Source organism: Protopterus annectens, chromosome 17.part0 (assembly GCF_019279795.1).
Source record: "Protopterus annectens isolate FY-2018-M chromosome 17.part0, PAN1.0, whole genome shotgun sequence".
NCBI classification, from domain to species: Eukaryota; Metazoa; Chordata; order Ceratodontiformes; family Protopteridae; genus Protopterus; species Protopterus annectens.
Genome location: NC_056751.1, coordinates 699,298,663 through 699,324,360, shown reverse-complemented (window position 1 = coordinate 699,324,360; position 25,698 = coordinate 699,298,663). Strand labels below are relative to the sequence as shown.

General features: G+C 39.0%; 1 protein-coding gene across 1 annotated transcript in view; it reads right to left on the bottom strand.

The window, feature by feature from the left end:
- The window catches only part of CFAP126 (cilia and flagella associated protein 126), a 357,444-nt gene that overhangs the window by 175,182 nt on the left and 156,564 nt on the right, over positions 1 to 25,698 (bottom strand). The window contains exon 3 of the mRNA XM_044059027.1: positions 6,372 to 6,452. Coding sequence (XP_043914962.1) covers positions 6,372 to 6,452 — 81 coding nt within the window. The remainder of the gene's footprint in view (positions 1 to 6,371; positions 6,453 to 25,698) is intronic.

The window sequence follows — 25,698 nt, the reverse complement described above, 5'->3', positions numbered from 1 at the left end:
AATTACTCCTTTTTTAATGTCAGCTTCTGTTCTAGAATATATTAAAAACTCTACCAGTGGTGGTCTTTCATTTAGGACCCCCCATTTCTTTCTCTTTGCCAATACTCTGATATCAATCCCTGATAAGGTAGGCAATCTCTAACCTGCAGTCCAAATAAATTCTGGGCGTCTTCCCATTCTATCATCATTCCCTCTCTGGTTATTTGCTCCCAATACATTGGCTCCTTTGCCAGTTTTCTCCAATAAATTCCAGCCCCCTCTTGCCTACTGTCTGTATCCCTAATAGCAGTCATCCCTATCGGCAGAATCTCTTTTCTCCATTCCTGTGTTGCTTTAGTTCTTAGAATACTTTCTGCTACTTTATGGATATATTCTGTAAAATTATTGTTATTCTCCTTAAAGACCTGCATCCAAAATCCCAGTATCTCTTTTTTCTTGAGCTTCCCTCAATATTTCATCATCATTCCTTTCCACTTGGAATTATAGTTTTCTGCTTGTGCTATGTATAGGAGTCTTAACTGTGTAGCTCTGAAATACCCAATTCAAACTGGGTAATCCCAATCCGCCCTGTTTTACTGGAAGAATCAGGTTATCCCACTTGACTCTTGCAGTCTTCCCCTCCCAGATAAAGTTCTTCATCTCTTTATTAATTGCTATCCACAAATTCTCCTCTGGTTGATAAAAATATGCCTGATCAGTGTATAACACTAAAGGGACTAAAAGCATTTTAAATGCTTGTACCTTACTATTCATATCCATAAAACAAAACTTCCATTTTCTCAGTTTTTGTATTATCATTTGTTTAGTCTCTTCCCACATATCCTTAGCTGCCACACTATAATTATTTTAATCCATAATAAAGAAACAAAACACCACCAACTCACGAACAATAAAACCTTTAAAAAACAAAAACGTGAAGTTGGAACCACAAATGACTGTCCACACTGATTGATTAGTTGAGCACTTTCTTTTGTTTAATATGAACAAACTTCTTCAGAACAAACAGACAATTTTAAACAACTATTTAAATACAAATAAGTTAATTGGTCATCCAATCAATTCCAGTACCCTTAATTAATGAATATTTACACTAAATTAGGACATTTATAAAAAAGTATATACATTTAAAATATATATATAATTCCAAACTGTAAATATTACATTTGTCTATAAATAAAAGAAAAGCATGATGTTAATAATATAACCTGTCATTTAAAAGGCACTTCACATTTAAGGTGCCATTTAAACCAGGAGTCTGGTCAGCCTTCAAAAATATTTGCCATTTTAACTCTTTAATATCAAGAGCATTACTGTACTTTATTACATAATGTGACAAGTCAATAAAATCCAATACAAAAAAATACAAACTTCTTAAAATTAAGACATTCTATAGCATGTTTGGCTAAAACATTGTTAAGATCTTTGTTTTAATAGCCAAATGATGCTTATAAATTATTTTATATAATGCTCTTACAGTTTTGCCTATGTAAAAATTGTGGCAGGTAGAACATGATGCTAAATAAACTAATCTACAGCTTTTACAGTTAAATCTACCCTTACTAGTCACCATTTTTTGAACATGAGGAAAAATATATTCTTGGAAGAGACAATAAACCTACATTGCTTACAATCATAACAAGGATACGTGCCCACAGGTCCTCTAAAAGTTTTGTGTTCACCAACTTCTAAAATAGATTTAACACTAGCTACTTTTTTATAAATAAAGTTAGGGTGATCACCTAAAACTCTAAATAAGTTACTGTTACCCAAAATAACTTTCCAGTTATTGGAAATTACTTGTCTAATCATGTGGGAATCTAAACTAATGGGAACAGGGAAGGCACAGTCCATCTTTTTGTCTATATTACTATTGTTCTTAGGAGTAAACCCACTTATTAAGATAGGTGGGAACTTTTCTATTCTGACCAACATAATTTGCTCCAAAATGTAAATGGAAAGTTATTTTGGCAACAGTGACTTAGTTTGAGCCTATGTCACATCTTATAAAACTTTCTGTTTTATTGAAAGTCCAAAAAAACACACCCCAATGCCCCCCTAAAACCTATTAAATTAATACTAACACACAAAACTATGTATATCTTCAAATACTGAGGGTTTACCCTTCTAATAGGAACAAAAGTCCCAAACTGATGGCCACACTCAAAGACTTGAGTCAAAACCCAAACGATAGGTCATCCATGCTAAGATGCATGGTGCAGCCTGTGCTTCTACTAAGTTCTGACTAGGTTTGTCCTATCTTTATAGCTCTCCTAGCTGGGAAAACCCATGAATGTTTTCAGAGAGCATTAACTACACTGGGAAAGCCCCTGAATGCTTTCAGAAATCATTATATACCTTAGGAAAACCAATGAATGCTTTCAGAGAATATTATATACCTTGGGAAATCGCAAAATGCTTCCAGAGAACATTATATCCCAGCCAGTTTCTATTTTCTTTCTTTTTTCTCAGCCAATCACTCTCCATCAGACTGTAGCCGGCTTTTCATTATCAGATTATCTCCATTGAGACATGAGAACCAGGCAACCAGTTTATCAGAATGTTTCCATGGAAACATGAAGACTAAATGCAGAATTGTTACTGAGCATACATGTATTTGCTATAAAAAAAGCCTTATAATGTTTAATGTTCTTTTTCATTTATTTGCCCTCTCTTAAAACATGTTATTAAAACAATCTAAGGTCTTTAATCCAGACATTCCCCCATGCAAGAATGAAAAAAAGCACATTCATTTTTCTTTTATTACGCTTTATAACTAGGCTTTTTTCACATTGCAGTGCCTACATTTCTTAAATCTGAAGAAGAAGAAAGACAGAAGAAGGGAGAAAGAAAAGAAAAAAAAAAGAAAAGCAGCACTTGTTTATAAACCCCATTACACTTAAAAATAACTGAAAAAAAACTTTATAGCATCTAAAGAAAACCACATGCCACAAAATTGGTACTATTTAAGAAATAAAATACTTATAGTTAACTTTCTCCTTCCTCTTCCCCTCGCCAAAGCACTTCTCTGAACATTAATGACATGAAGTAGGGCATATGTTTTAGAGTCTCTGACAAATTCAACAAATTATTAAAAAGTCCAATATTTCCAGATTTTCTTGTTTTGTCATATTTCACAAATATAATTATTGCATTGGAATCCCATATTAAGTTACTGGTTTTATTACTGTTCATCTCTGAAATTCTGTCTCTGCTTCATTTCCAATGTACTCTTAGTTCTTCTAGTCACCTCTCGTGCTCCCTTCCTTCTCTCTAACATTTTCTATTGAAAATTTTGAAAAGGTTTCACAGGTACAGTCCCTCTGTGGTCTTCATTACCAGAAGAACAAGAAGCAGAATCTCCTTCTGTTTCACAGCTCACTTTTTGCTGAAAAAAACATTTGTATTTCCTCCTTAGCATGTACTTCATCAGAAACTAATTGTGTCCCTCCAGGGAATAATACCTTGAAGACAGCTGGGTACAGCAGTTTGAATCTCATACCTGCATCCCAACATTCCCTGAACAGTGGAATAAATTTGCTCCCTTCTGTCTGGTTTACAATGAGTAATCGTTCTCCACAAACACTCTGCTGTCTCACATTTTTAGAACTTTGTCCTTCTGCCACAGTTTTGTCAGAATTGACTCATTCTGCTGGTAGGACTGCATCTTTACTATTAAAGGTCTAGGTTGCTTTCTTATAGCCAGGTTTGGAGCATACACAAGATGTGCCCTTTCAACTAACAGCTCCTGCTGTTGAATACCAGTCCAGTTGCTTATTTGTGCATTCATAAAATTAATACAGCCTGTTCCTTCCAACTTCTCTGGTATAGCTGATAATCTCAAGTTTTCCTATGTACTCTCTCCTCTCATTCTATTATTTTTTGAAACATCTCTTCCTGAATAGTCTCATATTCAGCCAGCCTTTTCTTCATTTCGACCTCTGATTTTTGCAGCTTTATTATTTCATCTGAATATCTGCTAAAGATTCTTCCATTTTTTCCAGCCTTTTGTTGTTTGCGTTGATATACTCCATCAGTGTTTTGTTTATTTTAACCAGGTCTTTATGTAGTTGTCTTAAATCTTCCTGTAGGTTATTGGAAGTCAGGTCTAAAGGTTGCATTGCTTTTTGCTGAACAGCTGCAAAACTTTCCCCAGTCAGTGCTTCTTCCTCACTTTTTGTAGCTGATTTTTTCCAGGTCTTCTGTATTTCTTTATTCTTGGTATCCAGGCAGTGCATTTACTAGCCAGTTACTGAAATGTATCCATAAACACAAGTCTACTGGCCTTCTCTATTCAGCCATTTTCATACTGTGAGACCAAGAAATAAGCTGTTACTCAATGTGCAACCATCTTAGAAGTCCCGGTACTACACTAAATTGTCCACATATGTGTCGCATTTAGTCTTCATATGTTCATAGGAGGTTACCAGGCTAGCGGCCATAGGGCCTTTACAAGCCTAACCATGTTAATCCCAAGAATCCCCATTTGTTCTTTCTGGGTAGTTCGCAGAATGAATTTATGAACAACAGCAGGTTTGTGATCAACACCTGCTACCCCTGTCCATGAGGGACATGGGTGCCACCCCAGGGGCGAAGTTGCAGTCTCTCATCCAATTATCTAGGTAGCATTTAAATAGGATCAGTGAGGAACTCTGTTTTATGTGAATAGGAAGTCTGTTCCAGAGAAGCGTCAGTCTCTGGGAGACATCTTTTTGTCTAGCATGTTCTGTTAATATCACAAACTGGGTTGAGATCTCTAGAGCGAGTGATTCTTGTGCCATTTGATTTGCAGATCTGCAGCATTTCCCTTATGGCACGGTTGGAGATTTCCCTATAGGCCAAGCACAAGTCACCTCTCAGCAACCTATAACATACAGATTAAAGTGAAAGGACTTTCAGCCAGTCCATGTAGGCCATGGTTTGGAGTCCCTGTATCTTCTTAGTAAGAAACCTCTGAGGTCTCTCCAGCTGCTGGTGTCTGGTGCGGTACATGTAAAAGGGTGCATTATACTCTATTTGTGGTCTGATGAGAGTCGAGTACAGTGAAGTTATAACATCCTTGACCTGGATGCTATCCCTTGCTTATGAGGTGTGCTACACAGAAGGCTTTCCTTTCCACTGTGGAAACTTCCTGGTCAAAGTTCAGATTGCTATCAGCCTGTGTTCCTAAGTCTCACACCACTGGGTTGGAACTCGGGGGGGGGGGGTGCTGTCAATATTGTAATTTGTATGGAATTCCATTTTGACAAAGGGTAAAATAATGCATTTTTTTTGCATTTAGTTTTAGACCATGGCTTTGGCACCAATCATTTTTTGTGTTAGCCCTTCTTGAAATATGTTGACATTGTTGGGGAACTCAATGCTAACTTTGGCTTGGACTTCTAAGAAATTGATGTCAAACAGTTAAGAGGCTCTGCACAGACCACTGTGTGGAGGTGGAGTCATCAATTTTGACAGTGTGTGTTCTGTCGGTGAGCCAATTGGCTACCCATCTAGTAACGTAAGGGTTAATCCCTTGCCCTTGTGGCTGGCTGAAAAGGATCGAAGAAGTAGCAGTTCACTTAACTGGTTAATCAACAAAGTGGCAGACAAACAAACAAACAAACAAACAAACAAATAAATAAAATGCATATTGCTTTTTTAATCTTTGCATATTATAATATTAACATCACATGAAAGTAAAGAGATAGCAATTTCTGATAGGCCTCACCATATTCATTATTCTGTACAAGTTAGGAAAAAAAACAGAAAAGGCAAGATGGCAGTGCATGTCTAATCAGGGTGCATTAAAATGTTGACTGTTTATATTATGACACAACAGTATGTGCAGTAGCAAGCACCACCCCTGGTGTGACATGGTCTGACCTTATTATGTCAGAACTCCTATTTTGAGTCGAGGAATAAATGTTCATGTGAATCAAGTTTTTTTTTTAAGATGAGATACAAAAACAGTATAACATCCATCAGGGGTCTAAGTCTCCCACACCCCACAAAAGGACTGCAAGTCACTTAAAACAATATAAAGCAGGGGGTGACAGCCCTTTTTCTGGATGTATCTGTGGCTCTCCTTTACTGACATTAAGTCAGTACTGTCCATTAGAGTTTCCATTTTTATTAAATTAACCTACTTAAATGTTTTAATGTTTCTAAAAGTAAACAGCTAGAATAACTATTAAAAAAAAAAAACTTGCCAAACACTGAACTGACAGGCCCATTGGGATGTCAATCAAGTCAGCACTGCCCACACCTGTGCAAAGTACAATGGTGTGTCCTAATATAAACGACTGCAAAAAAATCCTAACAAATTAAAGAATATAAAGATACAGAGAGCATGTTCCATTTTATAAATTAATGAGGACCAGCCTTAGACTAACCTTTGAACGGGGACAGCTTGACAGAAGGTGTCCTCGATCATCAGCAATGAACTGGGCAAATCCTTCCAGGGTTGATGGGCGCTGTGTTCAGAAATACATAAAAGAACAGATTAGCAGAAGTGATAATTATCCACTCAGTATAGTTATATATATATATATATATATATATATATATATATATATATATACACACACACACACACACACACACACACACACACACACACACACACGCGTGTGTGTGTGTGTATACCCATATACTGTTGTTTTAATATGTCTTGTCTGTCTAAAACTTCCTACATGTAAATATCTATTATGTCTCGTCTGTCTATTAATTCCCACATGTAAAGATCTATTGGTGATCTTCACTGCAAACTTGTTCTTATAATTCTGTTTAAAACATGTATTATTGTTATAATTCTGTATAAAACATGTATTATTGTTATAATTGTGGAGCTTTTCTCCCCGGGCCTCCACGGTAAATGGACCTAGTCCAGTCGGACTTTCCTGGTAAACAAATGTAAAATAATATATATATATATATATATATATATATATATATATATATGTTATAGATGGCACAGTGGTGCAGCGGTAGCATTGTCATCTTGCAGCAAGAGGTACTCTGGTTCGATTCTCAGCTGGAGTGGCTTCTGTGAGGAGTATGCATGTCCTCCCTGTGTTCATGTGGGTTTTCCCTGGATGCTCCAGTTTCCTCCCACATTACAAAGACATGTCAGGAGCATTTCTCCCTGGCTCTCCACTGAAAATTGGTTTTGTTCCAAGTGAGACATTCCCGGTAAACAAATGTTAAATAAATAAATATATATATATATATATATATATATATATATATATATGTGTGTGTGTGTGTATGTATGTACGTATCATAATGTTTACAGGTGATATCATTTGTACTTTCACACGGTTAACATCACTTGGTTTAAGAAGTTGTCACTGCATTTATGTGGTAGTACTCTGTATAACTGCCGGGAACAGACATATGACAGTTATCTGAATATTATGAAAAGAGTTCATTTATTTAGCTCTAGCGTATATTTATTGCATATGTTGTTTACCTCAAACTCCATGGAAACTACTCCAGAGATTTACCATTCATACAAACCCAGTGGGACTCAAACATAGAAAGTATCCTAAATGTAAAAAAATAAAGGGATGGTAATGTTTGTGGAAATCTTAATGTTAAGGGAAATATAGCTACTGCCAGATCTCAGAAGAGGACACAATCACCTTTGATACATAGAAATAAGCAAACTTCCAAATTCCAGTACTAGAACTGCACAAAATAGACCAGTTTTTGACTTTGTACTCATAATCAGGAAGAGAGAGGTGATTTTAAAAGTAAAACTGAACATCAGTTTGGGGACAAGTAATCACCACAGTGTGTGGCTCACAATCAGCTTAAATACAGAGTCAAGCTGATCACACCTGAAAGTTCTAGACTTTAGCATGGGGCAGTTTATGGCAAAATATGAAGTGCCACAGGAAAGCTGTAGAAAACCAATGTGCAAGTACCACTGAAGAACAAATGAATGTATTAATACAGCCATCAACAAAGCACCATATCTTTATATAAAACAAAAAAAATGTTCTTAATGAGGTGGCATCAACATCTGTAGAAAAATATATAGAGCATTTAGGAACAATAAAGAAACACAGAAGGATGATATTGTAAGGCCATGCCATTAAAACAGAAGAAAACAGGAAAGACAACCAGAAAAGCAAATGTCCACATTAAGGAAAGAAACAATACCCAGTGCAGACATTAACTGAAATAAAAACCTTTAAATGTTGTATAACAGCAGCAGCTAAAGAGAAAAGGACAGATGGTGCAGCTTAACAAAGTAAAATGGGATGGAAAAATAAGGATGCCGAGGAAACAGGGTTGCCAAAATAATATTTCTACTTGGTAATAACAAAGAACAGTAAGAAAAGAAGGGAGATGCATACTATACTGAGCCAACAGGGATGCCACCTTTTAAGTGGGCTGGGACTGGGACATGGGGGTCTGGCCAATATGACAATGGCCACACCCTCTACCATGACATCACCACAGGAGTGGTGAAGGAGATACAGTTATGGGTGCAACAGCTGCACCATTGCAGAGATTGTGTTGCATGTAATTACATTTACACAAGTCATACTTTTATTTTGAACAGTATTGCAAAAAAAAAGTAACATTTAATAAATATTTTGATTGTAATAGCAGGAATGTTGTATATACAGGAGCTTGCATGACATGCTTTAAATTTTATGTAGGGAAAACTTCACGGAAACTGTCTAGGCACATCAAGGAGCACTGCATGGCTATCCATAATAAGGACTTTAAGAATGCATTAACAAATCATTCCCATTAATGTCGGAATTTTACCCAGTTTAAATTTCTTGTCTTAGAGCAAGATGAAATTTATTTCAGAGACTTTGACACTAGATTGGAGGTCCAAGAATTAAAATGGCAATTACAGTTAAATGCTGAATCTTACCCAGGTCTAAGGGAAAATTTTAAATATTAAGTGTGCTCTTAGGTGGCTCAGGTAACCTGTGAACTTTTATGTCACTGTATCTACTGTAGCTTCAAATTAATGGTGTCACTTTTCTTGTTGGCAATGGAAGTTTTATTGCTTTTTACAGTTACTACCCATAGGTGTATTTAAATGGATTTACTTTATAATCCTTAAATACTGAAATGTCAAATTTCAGTATATCGAGACCATAAAGTCAAATCCACAAAACACTGACAGACCAAAACCGCGAAACTTCAAATCGTGAACACACACCATAAACAACACCACATATACATCACAACACCCACACTACGAAAAAAAAAAACACAAACATAACACCACACATCTACAAACCTACACTACATATAAAAAGGGGGGAAATCCCCCCTGCACCTCCTATGTGGGGGGCTATGCCCCCCAACACCCCATATTTATATATACTAATTCCAAGATCGCACAAACAGAAAAAGGCAGTAAACTCAAACCCAAAACCTTAATTTCCACCTAAATCCACACACTACACCAGACACCATCCACACAATACACTACATGTCATGTAACGTAAAGCCATAACTTTTAGTTATGTACTTACCATAACTTCAGATGTTTGGGATCCATCTCGCCTACATTCTGTACTGATGGGGTTCGGAACCGATCCTCGGCTCTGACTCGGCACGCTATGCAATAGAGCGAAGTCTCTAATTGGCTGAGCTATTCTATATCCCAGGATTACCACCACCAATTCCCCAGATCTTGTTTGTCCGCACACATGCACCCACACATGCACTGCTGATATAACATTGCCAGATGTTTCAAGATGAAACGGTGGAACTCGAACCGTCCGGTCTCTTCTGATCTCCAAGGCAGGGGGAAGGAGGGTGGGTATTAGGAATGTAGGCGAGATGGATCCCAAACATCTGAAGTTATGGTAAGTACATAACTAAAAGATGTTATGTGATCCTATCCCACCTACATTCTGTACTGATGGGACAGCGTCCCCAGCACCTGATTCCTGGGTGGCTCACTGGAAAACACTCCTGAGAACTGTGGAACCAAAGGAAGCTCGCCCCCCGAGATGCCACATCCAATTTGTAATGAGAAATAAAGGTGTGAGGAGAGGACCAGGTAGCCGCAGCACAAATGTCACTAATGGCAAGCTTAGCATGAAATGCTGTTGAAGTAGCCATAGCCCTTGTAGAATGAGCTTTCACAGTGGTTGTAAGTTCTTTATTAGAAAGAAAATAAATATGACTAATACAGTCTCTAATCCACTTGGCAATAGTGACCTTCTTGACGGCTTTGCCCAATTTATTATCTGAAAAGGACACAAACAACTGATCTGTTTTTCGTGTTTGATGCGTCCTATCTAAATAGAAACGCAATTGTCTGTGGACATTCAATGAATGGAAGATATATTCTGCTCTGTCTGAGTAATTGGGGAAGAAAACTGGAAGTTCCAAAGACTGTTGAAGACAGAAACTGGAACAAACTTTGGGAACAAAAGATGGATTGGGCCTAAGGGATACTCTATCCTTGTGAAAAACCAAGTACGGCGGGTTGACACATAGGGCCTGAAGTTCCGAAACTCTTCTGGCTGATGTAATTGCCACCAAAAAAGCGGTCTTCCAGGTAAGAAATTTCAAGTCAGAAGTTGCTGCCGGTTTGAAGGGGGAAGAGGTCAAGGCACCTAATAAGAAATTGAGATCCCATGGTGGAGCAGGATGAGAAACTGGAGGACGTAGCAGCCCAGCACCTTTCATGAAGGCTTTACACAACTTATTGCTCATCAAAGGTGGGTCTGTACTTGCATGAAAATTAGAAATAGCTGCTAATTGAACCTTAATGGTAGAGACTGAAGACCCTTGATTGAATAGGGAAGCTAGGAATTTCAAAACGTCTGCCACCGGGGCAGTAATGGGATCTAAACCCCAGAGTTGGGCCCAAATGGCAAATCTCTTCCATTTACTATTATACATTTTCTTAGTCGAATTCTTGTGGGCTGAGGACAAGATATGTGTAACTTCTGAGTCTAAAACCTGGTTCCTGACTATAGTCGGAAGTGGAGGAGCCAAGCTGTTAATTTCAGAGAGTGAAGGGACTGGTGAAGCTGTCCTGACTGGTGGATCAAGAGATCTGGAACCTGGTCCAGGAACCATGGGCCGTCCAGTGTGTATTTCCGAAGAAATGGCAGCCAGACTTGACGAGGCCAGTATGGGGCAACTAAAATCATCTTGCACTGCAAGTGAATCCCTTCTGGATCACCCTGGGGGGAAGGGGAACCAGAGGAAAGGCGTACAGTAAGCTGTTGGGCCAAGCTTGGACTAGGGTGTCCTTGGGAAACCTCTCCTGACTCTGGGTAAGAGAAAAGAATCAAAGACATTTCGTGTTGAGAGGGGTTGCAAAGAGGTCCCAACAAGGAGTTCCCCATCTTCTGAAGATCTGAGATGCTACTCTGTCATTCAGAGACCACTCGTGCGGGGAGAGAATGGTTCTGCTCAGTCTGTCGGCTATTACATTGGATCTCCCCGGAATATGTGTTGCTACCAAGAAACGATTGGTTGCAACAGCCCAATTCCATACTCTCATGGCCTCTCTGCAAAGAGGGTAGGACCTGGTCCCTCCCTGCTTGTTCAGGTACCAGACTACTGACATGTTGTCGGACTGAACGGCAATCATACCTTGGGGGAGGAAGCAGTGTAGTGCTTGGAGCGACAGAAGCACTGCTCTCATTTCCAGTATATTGATGTGTAGGGAAGTCTCGCCGGGATGCCACTTGCCTTGAACTGACCTGCCCAGGTAATGACCCCCTCACCCCGTCTGTGAGGCGTCCGTAGTCAAAGTGGCCACTGGAGGAGGAGGAACGAAAGGTCACCCCTGATCCAGGTTGGACGAGATAAGCCACCAATGGAGGTCCTGTTTGCACGTCTCCGTGATTATGATTTGGTGATTGAGAGGAAGCTCCTGATATGACCACTGGACTGATAGGAGCCACTGGAGAATCCTCATGTGTAATCTTGCTAAGGGCACCAGGAGAACGGTAGCCGACATGGAATCCAACTGTTGTAGGACCATCCTTGCTGGGGCTCGGTGTTTGAGGAGCAATGCTCGGACTTGAGATTGTAATGTTTCTATTCTCTCTGTAGGAAGATAGACTCGCATTTGCCTTGAGTCTATGTCTATCCCGATAAACCGTATAAGTTGAGATCGCAGCAACAAAGACTTTGCCCAATTGAAGGTGATTCCTAGGGAGGTTCCTAGAGATATAGTGGCTGCTAGGTTCTGTAATAGTAGATGCCTGGAGGTGGCAGTTAGGAGCCAGTCGTCTATATACGGAAACACCTGGAATCCTAGACTCCTCAGGTGAGCAGTCACCACCGCCAAACATTTGGTGAACACCCTGGGGGCTGTGGTGAGACCAAAGGGCAGTGCGCAGAACTGGAAATGACTGTCTCCCAGGCTGAAGCGCAGATGTCTCCTGGACGCCTGATTTACCAGAATGTGATAATAGGCGTCCTTGAGATCTATGGATCACATCCAAACACCTTTCTCCAGAAGCGGGAGAATGGATTGTAAGGTGACCATCCGGAACTTGGACTTCTTGATTGATCGATTCAGGTTGCTGAGATCCAAAATGGGCCTCAAGTCCCCGGTCTTTTTTGGCACTAAAAAGAATTTTGAGTAAGTCCCTAATCCGGTCTGGTCTGCGGGGACCGGTTGGATGACTCCTTTTTGAAGCAGCTTTGAAATTTCGATGGCTGCAATATCCTGTTGACTGGGTGGGGGGTCCGGGATTTTTCTGGATGGAGGGGGGGGTGTGAAAAGGGGATGACGATGATTCGGAGCACCCATTGGTCCTGAGTTATACTCTCCCAGGCCTTTAGGTGCCTCGAAAAACGACCCCCGACTGGCTCCGGAGCTGCACAGTCGGGCAATCCTTCAGGGATGCTGAGAGGTTGAAGAGCCATGAAAGGACTCACGGTCTCCAGTGTTGCGGGGGCCTCTGCCGCCTCTGGGACGGCGTCGTCCGGAAAAATTTCCCCCTCCTCTGCCTCTAGAGGGGGGATCGTCCTGCTGTGGGGGGTAATTCTTCTGAGATTTACGGAACCACATTTTCCCTCCTCTTTTAGCCTTGGGATAAGGACGAAAGGGAGAGGAAAACCGTGCTCCTACGGCAGTCAGAGTTTTACCTTCTTGTTCACAGCAGGTCAATGTGTCCTTTACCTTGGGTCCAAACAAAGAGGACCCATCAAAGGGAGCGTCGGCAAAGGAAGACTTAAAGGCTTCCGCAAAATGACACAGGCACAGCCAGGCTTGCCTCCGTAGAACAACGCCCATACCCGCTGCTCTACTCGCCCCCTCGGCTGCATACGAAATGAGCCTCATGGACGAGTTTGATATCGATGACAGAGTAGCCAACTGAGAGCCAACCGTCTGGGCCAGCTGCTCAGGTAGGTTACCCAAGAGGGTATCTGAAAGCTCCTTGATCAGATCCCTCTGAAGTCTAGTGAAGTGCGTCAAATAGTTCAGGGACCTTAAGGTAAAGGCCGCTGAACTGAGGGTGCGCTTCCCGTACCGGTCCATGCTCCTAGACTCCTTATTAGGAGGATGGATGGACGTCGAAGCCTCTGCTACATCTTGTTGGGTAGCAGATGCCACCACCAGGGCATCTACAGCCACACCTTTGGTCAGAAACTCCTTCTCTGGGGGGGCTGATAAGAATTTATTTGGGCGAACTGGCACCGGTTCCACAGAATCTGGATGCTCCCACGCCCTTCGACAGATCAAATCTAGGAGCTCGTCGAAGGGCGGAGACACCCAGGAGGCGGAGGGCTGAGCCCCGAAGGCCTTGAGGAACACCGACTCGTCAGCAGAAGGGGGTTTGGAATGCCAGCCGCCTCGTTGTTTGAGGACTTCCAAGATGTCTGCAAAGGAGACATCATCCGAGGACGACTTAGGGGACCCCTCCGCATCATCAAGATCGGTGTCCGACGTGAGAGACTCATCGGGGGAGTTGACGTGCTTCCTCTTGCACAGTCTTTTCCTTGGGGGTTCCTCTGAAGAAGCTTCAGAGGGACCCCCAGGAGGGGGGGGACCCCACTGGGGGTGACCTCAGGCCCCAGGGCTCCACTATCTAGCGACAGGGGGACTACAAAAGACCCAGTCTCCGTGTCTAGGGAAGGTGCCGGTGAGACCGTGGAGGTAGCCAAAGAAGATTTGGCCAAAGCACTCCTCATGGCCCTGAAGGCCAGACCACCAGAGTCCTGGGAAGGTCCAATCCCCGGGGCCACAACAGTAGACGGCACCCCCGCAGCCGACGCACCGAGAGGAAGGCTTGGAACCGAAAACATCGGTCCCGAAGCATCACCCCCGGGGCCGACCGAGGAGGTCCGTGTACCGAACTCTGACCCGAAAGCCGGGGTTGGAGTAAGGGTCGGAGCCGACCCGAAAACCTCCATCGGCTCCACCAGCACCGGCTCCAACGGTGCCGAGGCTGTTGGAGGAGGAACCAGAACTACAGGGTGGGCCATCGGCTCCGAAGCCGATTGGGCTGGAGCCGAAACTAATTTCTGGAATACAGGAGACTGAAACAGCATTTGGAGCACCCTGTCGATGTCCGAATCCGACATCTTGGAAGATCGGGAGGAGACCGACCGGGTCTGAGCAGACTTCCCCATCGGCTCCGAAGGACTGGGGGACCGGCTCCGAATAGACTCGATCAATATCGGTGCCGAGGGAGATTCCATAGCAATTTCCCTCGGTGCCGAAGAGGGCTTCGGCGCCGAAGGGGAAGAGTCTGAGCCGGCAACCCTCATCGGCTCCAAAATCAGTGGAGCCGATTAAGGTGACCCGCCTCTTGAAGCCCCAGCCATCGGCTCCAAAACCAGAGGAGTCGAGGCTGGAGGCATCGAGGCAGACCATTCCGCCCTCGGCTCCAAAGTCCGTGGAGCCGATGGAGAAGCCTGCCTAGATTTCTTAGTTCCGACAGGCTGGTCGGAGCCGACGATTTCTTTTTCTTAGCTAGAGAGGAAGAGGAAGATAAGGCCTCTTCGAAGGAGGGTTTGATAAGCCCTTTTAAGATCAATTTATTCTTCCTCTCTTGGAGGACCCGAGAGGAAAAAGCGTGACACACGCTGAAAGACTCCTGAAGGTGTTTGGCACCTAAACAGTACACGCATAAGGAGTGATCGTCCGTGATGGACATTTTGTAGTTGCATCTCGTACATTTTTTAAATCCTGAGGGTCTATGCTCCTTAGACATAATGCTTGTAGACACTATTCACTTTGTCAGAGAAAAACACAATGTATGGAACTCAGTACAAATGGTTTACACAACAATAAAAAACTTTTTTTTTTTTTTAACAAGAGAGGCGAAAGCCCAAGAAACTTAAACGAATGACAAACACACCAAAAGGAGGGCCAAGAACCCTCTAACTAAAACAGGTACTTGACCTCTCCGAAACAACAAGAAGACTCACTAAAGAACGAGGGGAAGGCCCCTCTAACTTAAACGGAAACCTTTCCCTGTCCAGTCACAAAATTTTACCACAAAATATCCACAACAAACACAATTATACACAACGATAGCTGTTAAAACAGCTTTTGGGTTAAGATTAAAGAAATTTCTGGCAGAAAAAAACTCTCAGAAAATAGCACTTAGCTCAGCCAAGTTCGAGACCACGTCCTAGCTTGTAAGCGGCAAACGAGATCTGGGGAATTGGTGGTGGTGCATCCTGGGATATAGAATAGCTCAGCCAATTAGAGACTTTGCTCTATTGCATAGCGTGCCGAGTCGGAGCTGAGGATCGGCTCCGAACCCCATCAGTACAGAATGTAGGCGAGATAGGATCACATAACATCCACAAATTTGACTTAACAGGATTTGCGATTATGCACTTTCGCTATTTTGAAGATTTTACTTTATGGTCTCGATGTACTGAAAGTCGACTTTTCAGTATTTTGAGATTATAAAGTGAATCCATTTAAATATACACTTTGTAAATGCTTTACTGGAGTTTCTATTGGATACTTTTTAAAGGTGGTTCTGCGGTAGCATTGTCGCCTCATAGTAAGACGTTGTCCTGTTTGATTTTCAGCTAGAGCGTCTTCTGTGTGGAGACATGCGTGAATGGGCATACCTTCGTTAAAGGTTGTGCGTCAGGGCCTGCAACTCGGCATGTAAAAATCTACTGCCAATCATTAGCGGACTGGAGTTCCAATGTGGCGACCCCTAACCGGGAAAAGCCGAAAGACACAACAACTTTTTAAAAGTTTTTATATACATTACACACATCTATTTCTATTTTGATCACATTTACTTTCTGAAGAAGTTCTTGTCACTTAAAAAAGAATGAAAGCACTCAACACAGATTTGGCTCATTTTCTGTCTCAGTGGGGTGATGAAGTAGTTATTTTATACCTCTCTCTCTCTCTCTCTCTATATATATATATATATATATATATATATATATATATGGGTCCTCTTCAAATGTTCGAACTCTTAAAAGCTCGACTTTCAATAACATCAAACTTTTAAAAGTTCAAACGGTCTGAATGGAAATCTCCATACAGCGTGAAATGGGAAAATTTCCCTTTTCCACAATGTAGTGCAATCTTGGAGTTGATATATTTAAGTAGCGAGAGGTGAGGGGGGCTTGCTCCCCTGCTAGAAACGTTTATTTTATTTATTTTTTTGTTTTATTTTATTTGTTTCACATGTTCGAACTTTTAAATGTTTGATCATATGGTCTCGGCCATATGAAAGTCGAACATTTGAACGTTCGATCATGTATGGTAGACCCATATACATATATATATATATATATAAAACAAAGTTACACTCAAAGAAGTAAACGCCACACACCAACTGAGAAATAATATAATGTAACAGAATTGTATAAATTCTCGGTGTGTGCGACCATGCATCAAACGAAACTTCAAACGTGACAAAAGTTCTTTTTTTGGAAAAAGATTTTAATATCGTGCACTGGTAAGCGCTTTCACATTAGCTTCTTCAGACCAACAAGCACATCACTACAAACACTACTATAAATACTAGAGCTAATTATGACGTTACTTAATCATTAACCCTTCATTATCACTAAACATACTAAAATACATCAAAAATATTTCTTAAAGAAATCATTCTTATATGTGCATATTTAATTAATTACTATTAATAAAATAAATACATTATTTAAAATCATAAAATTGATATAAAAATACATATACTAACTAGCAGCATTTATTCTATTGTATCGACCACATTAAGCAGGCATGCATTAGTAATTGTCATAGATATCAACGGGCTTTTAAAATAGGTTTTAATGAAGCTCTCTCATTGAGACCATGTCCTCTATCTGCCCTAAGTTTTAATATCCAAGTCAGTTCTCTTTTTTCAGTGTTATTCCTAACGTTTCCTTGTCTAATTATGGGGCTAATGATATCTATAGCCATACATTTAAATGCATGGTAATTATCAAACATCAGAATGTGTTTAGCTAATGCATTATTCTGATATTGTATTTTAATGGCATATAAATGCTCTCTAATTCTTGTCCGAAAAGATCTATTAGTCTTCCCTATGTAAAATGAGCTACATGCTTCACATTCAGCTAAGTCAACTATATTTGTTGTATCACAAGTAGCATTTATTCTAAAGTTATAAACTTGTCCTGTCAGGATGGATAAAGAAACCTTTATTATTGATGTAGCTACAATAGTTACAGTATCCACATGGATTAGTATTCCAGATATTACTCAATATCTTCTCAGTGTAGTTAGAACATAACAGTCTCTTAAGATTAGGTTTGTTTTTATGTCTAAATGATGGTTTATCTCCCACAATCTTTTTAAAATCAGTATTACTAGTAAGTATTTTCCAATGGTTGTTAATAATATTATATAAGGCATTATTATCATTCATATAAAACATTGATATTTTTATGTTTTCTTCTTTGGATTTATTAACTCTATCCATTTCTATAGGTGTAGAGAAATATGGAGCAGCTCTATCCTGTCTAAGTTTGTTTATATCTGACATGTTTCTATCTACTTCATTTGCTTTGTATCCATGACTCACAAGTCTATCTTTAAAAGTATTTATAGCTTCGTAGAAGCCTGTATCACTAGCATTCAAACGAGAGATTTGCATACTTTGTCCCCTTATAATATTTTTAAAAGTATAGTGGGGATGCATGCTACTTCTATGCAATAAATTATTTAGCACTGTTTCCTATATACCCCTGTATTAATATATTTATCCATAACGCTTTCCATGTATACATCTAAATATTCAATGTATATATTGGAGTAGCTGAGAGTAAATTTCAGGAAGCCAGTCATATAATTCATATCTAAAATAAAATTATCCAACTCTACAATGCTTCCATTCCAAAGCAAAAAAATATCATCTACAAAACGTCGATAAAATAAAACGTGTCTTCTGTAGATGTCACATTTAAACAAACAATTTTCTTCCCAACAGGCTAAGACCATGTTGGCGTAGCTATTGGCACAGGAAGTGCCCATAGCTATGCCATCACATTGAATTTAGAAACATTGTTATTTTCTAATATCACTTCCAGAAAAAGACTTAATAAATCTATATATCTCTGGTCAAAGTCACTATGTAATTTTAAATACTCTGACTGAATCTATACCAATGTCATTATGATAATAATGATAATAATTATGTCCTTAAAGACACTAGACAATTTTTGTTAGACTTGCATGCATATAGTAACATCCAAGGGATTAGTTCTGACACATATTTTGTCACTTTAGATGTTCAATCACTTTTCACGGTAATACCCAATGACATTGGTATAGATTCAGTCAAAGAGTATTTAAAATTACATAGTGACTTTGACCAGAGATATATAGATGTATTCATTATATATATATATGTGCGTGTGTGTGTGTGTGTGTGTGTGTGTGTATATATATATATATATATATATATATATATGAAAAAGAACAAAGACAAAAACACCAAACAAACCACTATTACCTTTGGTACAAAATATAAGTCCAAGTAAACAAAAAAACAGAAAAGGTGTGGCTCCAGATTCAAAATAAGCAGGAATATCAGGACAATCCAAACTAACAGCAAGGAATGTGAAAATCCAGGCACAGAGACACAAGGTTTCTTCACTTCACTTCAGCTCAGCTTTATTCACACAAGCGCTTTCACACATATAGCTTCATCAGGTGTTTGAAGTACACTGAAACTCTATACCTTTATATACACACTTATCTAATCATGTGACCATTACATAATACAAATTTAAAAATATATGAGTCTCATAAAAACAATAAAAACATAATAACAAATACAACAACTATATAAAAACATTAAATCTCATAAATATGACAGAAAAACTATTTACATGTAGTGCAATTAAAAAACAACTTTTTATTTCTTCCTCAAAGGTCTATTTTGTAACACTGGTTTGATTGGAATATGGTCATTAAGTCCATGACCATAATTAGCTCTTAGCCTAGCTATCCAGCACGCTTCTAGCTCTTCAGTTCTATGCCTAATGTTGCCACGTCTCACATTCTCATGAGCAGTACCTAAAACTAGAAACTTAAACTCATGCCTTATATCTGTACTGACAACATGTTTAGCTAATGCATTTGTGAGATTCTTTTTACTAATATTATAAAGATGTTCCCTAATTCTCTACGATCGTAGAAAGAGAAGGAATGACAATAGAGTAAGAATGTCTCTACATTACACTAGGGACATTAATAAATACTTAGAGGTTATTGGCTCGCATTGGAATATTTTGATGACAGATGAATATATTAAGTCATTAGTGGGTGTGAAACCACAATTTACGTTTAAGAATAAAAGGTCGCTTAGAAATAGATTATGTCACAAACAAAAGTTTAATAGTCCTAGTGATATGCACTTTGGAACCAAACCATGTGGTAAATGTAATTATTGTGCTTATATTTCTACTGATACTACTTTTAAGCATCCAGACAATGGTCAACTTTTTCATATTAAAGTTACAGCTACCTGCAATACAAAGCATGTTGTATATTTAGCTGTATGTAAACTGTGCCACAAATATTATGTAGGAAAAACTGATCATTGTTTAAAGGAGAGAATTAGGGAACATCTTTATAATATTAGCAAAAAGAATCTCACAAATGCATTAGCTAAACATGTTGTCAGTACAGATATAAGGCATGAGTCTACGTTTCTAGTTTTAGGTACTACTCATGAGAATGTGAGACGTGGCAACATTAGGCATAGAACTGAAGAGATAGAAGCGTGCTGGATAGCTAGGCTAAGGGCTAATTATGGTCATGGACTTAATGACCATATTCCAATCAAACCAGCGTTACAAAATAGACCTTTGAGGAAGAAGTAAAAAGTTGTTTTCTAATTGCACTACATGTAAATAGTTTTTCTGTCATATTTATGAGATTTAATGTTTTTATATAGTTGTTGTATTTGTTATTATGTTTTTATTGTTTTTATGAGACTCATATATTTTTAAATTTGTATTATAAAAAGCAAAGAAGAAGCAACCTCACTGCCAAATTGTACTCCTTCCAAAGAACAAAGTCCAAATGTAGATAATAAAAGGAGTACCAAACCACGATGAGGACCAAATGAAGGCGTTCAACAAAATGTAGTAAAATACGAGATCTTTATTCCATCCAAAAAATGTGAAGTAAGCGCTTTCGTGTAGGACATCCCACGCTTCATCAGACAATAAAATACACAAACAACATCCCCATTTTATATTCCTTACTTACAGCAAGGCGGGAGAATTAATTGATTAATTAGTCAATCAACATACCAAAGAAGAGTTCGTATCTAGGTGCATATACCAACCACATTATCGCTGCTATCCTACCATATATACGTTTAAAAAATGTGTATAAACGCTGACAAATACATCTGTCAAGGTAGTAATTAAATACAATTCAATTTAAGCTACTGCATCGCTGTAAGCCTATTGAATATAAATCTAAAAAAGTATATATAAACGCAGACAAATTCATCTGTCAAGGTGATAATCAAATGCAGTTCAGACTGCATCATCGCTGTAAATCTACTAAACTCTTGACTTGTATATGGCATCTGAAATTTTCTAAATCCATTATTTTCTAGAACCATGACAAATACATAAATAAATACATAAGCTGGGTAAATATGAATATAATAAAACAAACTTTAACCCTCATCATGAATTATGCAGTCATCATATTTTGAAAGCCATCTATTTGATATATATAGCTTAAAACATAGTAAAAACATAGTAAAAATAACACATAAAGGACTCATATATGAAAAAAATATATATAAAAATAATAATAACTAGGCTTCCAAATCATAATAAGAAACCATGTTAATGAGATATAAAAATGTAAATGTATACTATGCAAAAACATATACGTTAGAAATTCATATAAGTATACATGAAAATAAAAATAAAAATAAAAATACAAGTACATATACATATAGGATGTTTGTATATAAAATATGATATACTGCAACCTTACATATGGCCTCAATATGAAAACAGCCATAAATAGAGGCAAAATATAAAAGGGCAACATCTGGGTACATCTAGAAGATAAAACCTCTCCATATAAAACCAAAACTTAGAAATGAAGCTAAAAATAAAAATAAAAATAGAATGAAACTGAGAAAACATCATATCACCATTATATGTTGCTCAACTCAAGTACTGGTTTTAAAGACACATAATTGTTAAGCCCTGGGGGTATATGTGAGCCAAGTTGTAAAATCCATTTTAGTTCTATCAATGCAAGCTCATTGGCTAGGTTTCCACCCCGTTGCCTCTGTCCCAATATTTGTAACACTCTAAAAGAAAAACCATGTAAAGGAAATTCCATTACATGTTTGGCTAAGGCATTGGTTTCTTTAGACTTCGGATATCATACAGATGGTTGTATATCCTATCTTGCAACCTCCTAGTGGTCAACCCTACATAAAACGCCTCACAGTCATTGCAGGTTGCAAGATATATTAAATTCTTGGTGTTACATGTAGCATGGAACTTGGGGGAAAACCTAAACTGAGTGAGAGGATTCCAAAATGATTGTGTATCTACTATGTAAGGACACCGTTTACAATGATGACAAGGAAAGGTGCCATAAGGTAGTGGCATAAGGCTTGTGGGTAATGAAGCAACAAGATGGTCATTGCACAAAATCATCTTCAAATTCTCACAGTTTTTAAAAACAAAACCTGGTCTAATGCCTACTAGCTTTTTAGTACTATTATCTATCATGAGTACATTCCAATTACTGGATATGACAGTTTTGATGGCATTGATATTACTGGTATATTTAGTGATAAATTTAACCATTTATGTCGATCTAAAGGGCTTACTACCAACAAAATAACTCCTAGAATTAGCCAGCTGTCCATCCACAGAACTTTCCATATGGGTCTCAATATCTAAGCCACCAAGGGTGTCCCGTCTAATGCTATTAACCATAGCACGGTTATAGCCCCTATCTAGAAATAGAGCTTCCATTATATCTACTTCTCTCAAGAGGGACGGTCCCTCCCTACATAGTCTCTGCACCCTGAGGAACTGGCTCTTGACTATACCAGGAAACACATTCCTCGGGTGCATGCTATCAAAAGGAAGTAAACTGTTTTTCCATACAGACTTCCTATATAAGGTCGATCTAATAGAACCATCCATATGTAATCTCAAAGTCACATCTAAAAAATGTATCTCATCAGACGAAACTTCACTGGTGAATCTAAGGAATGAAGTTGTTGTTTCCAGATAACACAAAAAATTATTGAAGTCCTCTCTAGTCCCTCCCCAAACTATGAGGATATCATCCACAAAACGCCTGTATAGTCGAATAAACCTATACATTTCATGTGGGAACAGGAACTGTTTCTCCCATTCCAGGACCACTAGATTAGCATAAGTGTTAGCGCAGGGGGTGTCCATGGCTACCCCCCACTGCTGTAAGTAATGCTGACCTTTAAACAAAAACACATTGTTGTACAGCACGATTTCAAGTAATTGACGAATCAAGATCTTCCTGTCATTACTGAAACCATGCTCATTAGCCCGGAGCTCATCCAAATACTGCATACCTATATCATTAGGTATGGACGTGAACAAACTGTTTACATCCAAGGAAATGAGGAGATGGTTAGTGGAAGTGTCCAATGTTAACGTGTCCAAGGTATTCAACAACTCATAGGTGTCTTTCAGGATGGAAGGATATCTGGTAACAACAGGTCTGAGGAGATACTCTAAAAAGCTGGACACATGGGATGTGACCCACCCTTCGCTAGAGACAATCGGCCTCAAGGGTACAGGTGTGACCCCCTTATGGATCTTAGGGAGGCCCTTTATAATAGGTGTCACAGGATATTCAATATGTAGGTATTCAAAAACCTCAACACTGATCTGTCTACACATCAACAGATCATGTAGAACATCATGAACATTATTTATAATGGAACTAACATTATTCTCACTCATCTCTTTATAGGTGGCAATATCTGATAGCATAGATGTCATGGAAGTCTCATAATCCAGGGTATTCATTAACACTATGCCACCACCCTTATCGGCAGGTTTGATGGTGATGTTATGGTTGCTTTTAAGTGCAGAGAACGCTCTAGATTCATCAATAGTTAAATTATAAAATCTACCTTTCTTATCACTACTAGAGAACAAAACATAGAAATCCTTCTCACACAGCTTTAAAAATGAGTCAACATGAGGCGGTATAGGTGGTGTGAAACAACTATTGTGTCGGAACTTATGTGGCCCATTATTCATGTCTAGTGTATCATATTTATCAATGAAAAAATAACTTCAATGACAATCGACGACAAAAGAGTCTCAAGTCCAACAACACTTCACTTAATTTCGCAGAGTTGGCAGGAATGAAATTAAGTCCCTTATTCAACAATGTCAGATGTGAAACATCAAGAACAATATCAGAAAGATTAAACACAAGATCAGTCAGTGTCTCATCCTTCTGTTGTGATCTTGTCTTTCTCTTGAGAACTTTCTTTTTCTGTCCCTTGGTCCACGACTGTTCGATCTCCCACTGTATTGGGGTGTAAACTTCTTTTTGTAGGGTAAAAAAGGAGGATTAGCCTGTATTGTCTTAGGTATCGCTCCCTCACTAGCAGTCGAAACACTAGATTGCACAAAAAACATTTGTTGGTTGGGAGGCAGTGTATCATTCAGTAAGGAAGGAGCACACACCCGCTCTGCCTCAACAGTTACAGCAGAAGAATCATTACGCCCAGATGAAACAGAGGCAATGGGCACAGGTTCCCTGGGCTGGATGGAGGTTGTCGAATTACTAAATGACGAAACCACCGGCACCCCTGGCCCATCAACAAGGCCTGATGTAGATTCATTAACAGAGGCATATGAATGATGAGACCTAGGCCAAACAAACACTTGGCCTTTTACAAAATCATTATGGTCCTGTGCCAATTTACGGTGTTTAACACTCTTGAGCCTATCACTATAGGCACTAGCTTGTGAACAAACAGTATGTACTTTATTGACGCAAAAGTCAGAAGTGAACCTTTCTGACAAAGTCCTGTGCATATTATCCACTTTGATTCATAATTCATCCTCCAATGGTGAAAAATAGCTCAATAATAGCTTAATATAACTGAAACCTAACTCTATATTAAGTTCTTGCCACTGTTTTAGCAATAATGGGTGTGAGTCCCCGTAGGTGGGCATACAAAAAACACGCATACCCCTGGGGACCACCCGAAAATGAAGGCAAGCCTCCAGATGAAGTCGTTGCCAAGTGTAGCGCTGTAGCTGGTAAACATCATTTTCAAACGTTTTCAGTAAGTTATTAAATTCTGTAATGTCCTCACCTGCATTGTGAATCAATGGAACACCGCTCAAGGCGGAAAGGTCCAAAGACAATAAAGGGTTGGAATCAGATTTTAAAATCCCCTTCCATAAAACTGTATCGTCCCTCGACTCTGGACTACCTTCAATAATAGCAGCAGGTGTGTTAACAGCAGGATCCATCGCATGCAGGTAGATTGCCACAAGAAACGGGAAACAAAAAGCAAAGAAGAAGCAACCTCACTGCCAAACTGTACTCCTTCCAAAGAACAAAGTCCAAATGTAGATAATAAAAGGAGTACCAAACCACGATGAGGACCAAATGAAGGCGTTCAACAAAATGTAGTAAAATACGAGATCTTTATTCCATCCAAAAAATGTGAAGTAAGAGCTTTCGCGTTGGACATCCCGCGCTTCATCAGACAATAAAATACACAAACAACATCCCCATTTTATATTCCTTACTTACAGCAAGGCGGGAGAATTAATTGATTAATTAGTCAATCAACATACCAAAGAAGAGTTTGTATCTAGGTGCATATACCAACCACATTATCGCTGCTATCCTACCATATATACGTTTAAAAAATGTGTATAAACGCTGACAAATACATCTGTCAAGGTAGTAATTAAATACAATTCAATTTAAGCTACTGCATCGCTGTAAGCCTACTAAACATAAATCTAAACAAGTATATACAATGTTTTTATATAGTTGTTGTATTTGTTATTATGTTTTTATTGTTTTTATGAGACTCATATATTTTTAAATTTGTATTATGTAATGGTCACATGATTAGATAGGTGTGTATATAAAGGTATAGTGTTTCAGTGTACTTCAAACACCTGATGAAGCTATATATGTGAAAGCGCTTGTGTGAATAAAGCTGAGCTGAAGTGAAGTGAAGAAAACTTGTATCTCTGTGCCTGGATTTTCACGTT